Raw genomic sequence first — 5,725 nt, 5'->3', positions numbered from 1 at the left:
CTTTACTGTTTGTTAGAAAAATATTTGCTGAAGAGTTAGAAGGAACAGCTTTTTTGGGACAACAGTTTAAAGGTTGAACAGTTGTGATATAAGGGATTTTTTACAATTACTTGCACTGCCAAACATCATGGATATACCAACCAAGAGAGAAGCTAAGGGAGGAATACTTGTGGTGTTTACCTGGTAAATGAGAACTGGAATAATTCCAAATCAGCAGAACAACTCACCTTGCGTCCTGGTCTGTGCAGTTGGAAGCGACTGTCTTTCAGCAGACTGGATAATACCTTCTCCATCTTTATCTCTGAAACACTGAAGCAACAAAGACAAAAAAATTACCATTTCCCCTACTTTTCAAATATAGCACATAAAAAGCCACAGGCTGGTAAGAGATAGCAGAAAGATGGAGATTTACACACTCAACTTGAGATTCATCCCTGAAACACATGAAGGTCTTACCCCAGACACTCACTCAGCAACCCTAAAAGTGTAACTACTGTAAAATCTCAACCCCAGCTAAACTTTCACTGAAATAGAGACACAATTTTACCCACAATCTTGTCACTGTTATGAGTCACCAACACACACTCCAATTCTAGCAGAGCATCAGAGTAACTGAGTGTGGACCTTCAGTTCACTGAAAGTCTCCTTGGTTCTCAACCAGAGCGACTGATTAAAGGGAAGACTTAATTATATTTGTTGTTTTATTGTTTTTAAATTGTACTGAGAAACACCAAGACAATTAGAAACATTTGGTTACATTTTCCACTAAAAGAAACCCAAAACAGTTGAAGCAGCTCTGAAGCAGTTCATAATATTTAACATCTCTTGCAGATCTGCTTTGTATCTATACCCAGTAAGATCTGTAACCTCCACTTGGAACCCAGAGGATGTCAAGCATTTTATTATGGGTTTGATGCTATAGGCATCAAACATCCCATATAGGGAGCAGAAGGTGTCTGCATTCAGTTGCCTGTACAAGTGTGAGAAAGGAACCAAGACATACAGACATAGGCTGGAAATATGTGCTCCACTTACTTTGCTACTGCTCCTGCATCTTGTTTCTCCCACTTGACCTTCTAGATTCTCTGGAATCTGAGACGTTGCTCAAGCCTCATTCAAAGGAACAAAGTGCTTTGATATCTACACACGTTTCCACCCATGTTAGTGACCATGCTCCAAAAACTGAAGATGTAAAGCTGTATAAAGACACAGCTCCTTCATCTCATGCTGATTGAAGCTTAAAGGGTAACAACAGGATGCCTAAGAACTTTTCCTACCAAGACAATTCTCCTGCTGCTTCCCTCCCCCTGGTCCCATCATCGCTCTTTCCCACAAGATTATCCATCTTTCCCACAAGATCTTACATTATTCCAACTTCTTGCTATGTCACTTGGGTCAAAGCTCAGAGACATGCTCCCTGATGGGAAACATTGACCTTCCAATTCATTTATAGCTTCAAAACCTACCTGACACCAAATAAACAGTTTGATTTCCTTCCCCACTCTGAAAACTCACCTGCCCTCTAATTTTAAGTGTAAAGCCAAGGCCCAGCCCATTAGGGACCCCACAACATTTTCTTTTAAATACAGGAGACTCAGTCAGCTGTCCTAGCCAGGCTTCACACTGGGCATTTATTTTCATTCTGTCGACTCACATTCCTCCTGTAGATTCAACCAGATGATTTATTCTCCAGTCCTGCTTGCAAGACGCTGCTGGGTACTGTTATGGCCCAGATACTGGAAATGCTCAGAAATCTGCTTCATTTTAAAAGGAATGGTCCTACTTAGAGATGCATTTGCAGGGGACTAGAAATTCTTTGTCCTCTTTAACTCTGTCTTGTGGGGCACATGCACACCAGGTGACAGTACAGGAGCAGCTGTGCAGCTCCAGGCCATTAATATTACAGCTGCATCCAAACTGGGTCCCATTTCCAAGGGAATTACTCAGATAATAAAAGCTGAAGTTCGTGGACCCAAATTTTCAGCAATGGGCAAAGGTCATCTCTAGAAAAGATTCTTTTCCTTTTTATACCAGAATAAATCATAAATACTGCATGGAAGCCAAGGAGTTCATTTGGGGTCATATCGGTCTAAGGAAGAGAAATCTTGGGGGTGCAACAGTTCTCAGACTCCTGAATCTCAGGTGGTCAGAAAGAGGTATGCTGTCTCTGAAAAGAAGGATGGCTGATATTCTTCAATTTGTAAAGTACAGAAAGAAATTGTAACAAGGATATCCCCTTTCTTTTCACTCAAAGATCTCTAAACACTTGGCTAGGAGGAACGGATGAATTTCTGCCATGCTGTGGAACAGGAGACTCTGATCCTTGCCCGTTCCCCAGTCCTTCCCAGTTAAAGTGACAAATACCTCCACTTCTGCAACCTGCCTTTTCAACCCCAGCCAGCTCACCACCACGACACAAGGAAAGGAAAAGAGATTGTCCAGAGAAACAGCCATCCAGCCTGGAAGGTGCTGGCCAAGGTGGCCGTAAGACACCCTACGTGAGGCAATCCCCAGTGCCTGCAGCTGGGACTCCAGACAGAGCAGATTCCTCTGCAGAGGATGCAGAGAAAGACAGAGGAGTGGTGGGGGAGAAAGGGAAATGGAGCATAAAAAGACAACTGAGGGTTTCTCTGTTTGGTTTTGAAACGTATAACAGCAAATTAAAACATAAATGGCAACCACTTAAGCAAGAGAAAAGCGTACCTCCCCCCACTCCCCCCCAAAGGTTGCTTTGACACAGCTATGAATGAAAACGTCAAACCTTTGACATTGATTTGTCTGAGATGTCACCCCCTCTCCGATCCTCCCCTCGCCTGGCGCGCCGCCAGCTCCCAGCCTAACAGATATGTGAACTTGGTTCACAGCGGGGAGCATCATGTGAGGGGAGCAGGGGAGGGGGGCAAGCACAGCCGTGGAGAAGGCAGAGAAACGACTCGTGCCTTCACGGTGATGTGTTTTCCTTTATAAATTAGTTAGGCCGCCGTTAGGAGATAAAGAAATTATCTGATAGCTGTCGAGGCAGGCGCTGCTAGATTGCAGTTGAAGGAAGTAAAAGAGACATTAAGGGGAAAAAAAAAAAAGTGAACCTCACTGATTTTCTCCTGCTTCTTGCCTCCTCCCTTCGAAGGAAAATCTGTTAGTTAAGCTTAAAGCACAGACAGAATATTTTGGAATAACTAACCTTAAAAAAAAATAAATAAAAAAGGAAGAGGAAGTGTATGGCAAACAGGAGCGTGCACGTGTGTGCACATACCCATTTACAGTCAGGCAGAGGAACCACAACTTCCAGCCACACAAAGACTGCAAAGAAAGTTACAGTGAGAGGGATGCAGCTTTCCTGAGCCCCAACGGGAATTACTGATCTCAGCAGAGCCAAAGTGAGATCGTTTTGGCAAAGGCTAATGCTGCTTTTCCACAGTGGAAGCCAACGAGAGGCTTCAGGTACCGGTGAAAATTAATTGCGAGCGATTTCCAATTTCAAAGGCAGTCATCCCTAATTCCGAAGTGGATTTTCATCCAGGAACAAAGCCACGTCTGCTCTCATTACTTCCGACTCTCAACATTTCTGGACTTGCTCCCATGCATGCTGGGGTGGGTGGAGGGGCTTAAGAAAAAGCTCTGGGTCAGATCCTCATCTACTGTAAATCATCACGGCACTGCTCATTTACACCAGCTGAAGGCTGCGGGGACCCATCTCATGCTTTGTCTTCTTAGGAATACATATTTTATGAAGTATTTACATTTCAATAAACCCAGCGGGAATTTCATTTAAAAAAGAAAAAAAAAAACACAAATTAAAAAAAAATTCACAACGCACAACGCGTCCTCAACAAAACCCAAGAGATTTAAAAATTAAACAGAGAATAAAAAAAAACGAGAAATGCAAACTCCAGTAAGTTGTGCAGTCCAAGTCAAAAGCTACAAAGACTTAGGGTAAAGAAACAAAAATTACCAGTGCTTAAAGAGGACTGCTGACAGTCCAACACATGCTGTCTTTCGCCCTCGCACTGAATTAAATTGTCAGGATTATCACCATAATGCTCTGTTTATGAAGGGTAACGGCAATTTGTGCTGATGGCACTTGCTGCCTTTAGCTTCAAGCTGCCTTCCTGCATCTTCTCTGCAATTCATCAGCTCTCTCTGCTATCCCGTTGCCCCTTCTCACACCACACGTTACTATGTAGGAAGAGTGGAGGACACAGGACTGCCAACGGGCCCGATCGCCCGCCCCTGCCAATTAGACACTCATGTTCTTCCATCCAAAGATGAGGGTCAAAGGAGGCAAATTACAGTCCTTTTTTGGCAAGTCCCTTATCTGCAGGGCAGCACATTTTATGAAGAACGTAAAACAAGCGAACAAGAAAAGACAATCCCCAGAGTTGTTTGGCTGTACTGGTTTGAGATGTGGAGGGAAAAAAAATAAACATTCACATAAACCTCCCCCTGCTCGTTCAGCACAGTCTTCTCCAGACTCCTGAAGAACATGGCTAGCTCAACAACAGGTCTCCTTAGCAGATATAATTACCAGCATGAGTGACACTGATCCTTAAACTTGTTAAAAACCAACAAAATTGGATAAAAGCATTAACATTTAAAATTAAAAAAAGGGGGAAATTTCCCTCTCCAACACTTCCAAAATATTATAAAATAGGAAAAAAAAATAGAACTTTCCACTTGGAGTTAAAAATTCACAATTATGTGGGATTTCACCTTTAAATGTCAGTGCTGTTTGTTACATGAAAAAAAACCCTGTCAGCTTAGCCCTCCATGTCTTGCTGGTGTCTGCTTAATAGATAGTTACCTGGGATGATGGATGGCTCTTTGTTAGACCACTAAATGGCTCACAGCCTAGAATAAGCCTGTATTTACTGCCAGCATTTGTTTGTTTCAAGGATGCAAACCCAAATTCCACTCCAAGCAGCTTCACCCGACAGAAACACAAGAAATAAAAGGGAACTAATTTGTGCATGAGTTTACAGGGCTCCATCAACACGAGCACAGCACTAAAGGGACTCTGCTCGGCTGCTGCTCTGAAATGCCGAGAGACGGCAGCGCAGGGAGCACAGAGAGTCACATATATCCAGCTGACTGCTGAGGAGGCTTGAGACCCAATAATGCTCCTGACTAGCAATGCCGACAGCGAGTTGTGGTTTTTCCTCCACAAAAGGACCATTGTGCAGCAGAGCTGGACTAAAAATCTCACCGTGTGTCAGCCATCAGGTAGCTGCCTGCACATTGGGCTGGTCCGTACCCAGCCTGGCTTGCTCTCGTTACCGTCTGCTCCCAAGTCCTAGCTAGAGCTGGTGTAAGGGAAGCTCTCTCAGCTAGCTTGGAAGCGCACCCCACTTTTGGTCTGCAGAGTCCACCCCTCTTATTGCCTTCCAGCACCATACCGGGCACTCACCACGTGCAAAAGCCTCTACTATTCCTGTCACAAGCCACTCGCACGACACATCTTGGCCAATTACCTGCCAGGTATGACCCACGGCTCCCCAGCTATTTCTCCACCGGATCTCTCCTGAAGAGAAAGCACAATCTCTGACAATATGGTGCTATGCAGGCAGATGGCCAGGTAGCATTTGACAAGCTCGTTTGACTTGCAATCTCCGCATAGCCACGACTTGAACCCGGGGCCAGAGAGATAACAATGGAGTGCAAAAGATCTCCAACTATTGTTTCCTCACTGCTCCTCACCACACACACTCACTCACAATCTGTCAGGCTG

At 44.2% G+C, this 5,725-nt stretch overlaps 1 protein-coding gene across 1 annotated transcript in view; it reads right to left on the bottom strand.

The window, feature by feature from the left end:
- Window positions 1-227: 227 nt before the first annotated feature.
- The window catches only part of DDX31 (DEAD (Asp-Glu-Ala-Asp) box polypeptide 31), a gene marked incomplete at both ends in the record, with an annotated part of 25,216 nt that continues 19,718 nt past the window's right edge, over window positions 228-5,725 (bottom strand). Inside the window, one exon of the mRNA XM_008939473.1 lies at window positions 228-309. Within this exon, the coding sequence (XP_008937721.1) occupies window positions 228-309 (82 nt within the window). The remainder of the gene's footprint in view (window positions 310-5,725) is intronic.

Source organism: Merops nubicus, unplaced genomic scaffold (assembly GCF_000691845.1).
Source record: "Merops nubicus isolate BGI_N331 unplaced genomic scaffold, ASM69184v1 scaffold1024, whole genome shotgun sequence".
Taxonomy (NCBI): Eukaryota; Metazoa; Chordata; class Aves; order Coraciiformes; family Meropidae; genus Merops; species Merops nubicus.
The sequence above is the reverse complement of the archived record's forward strand: the minus strand, read 5'-3'. Positions and strand labels throughout refer to the sequence as shown.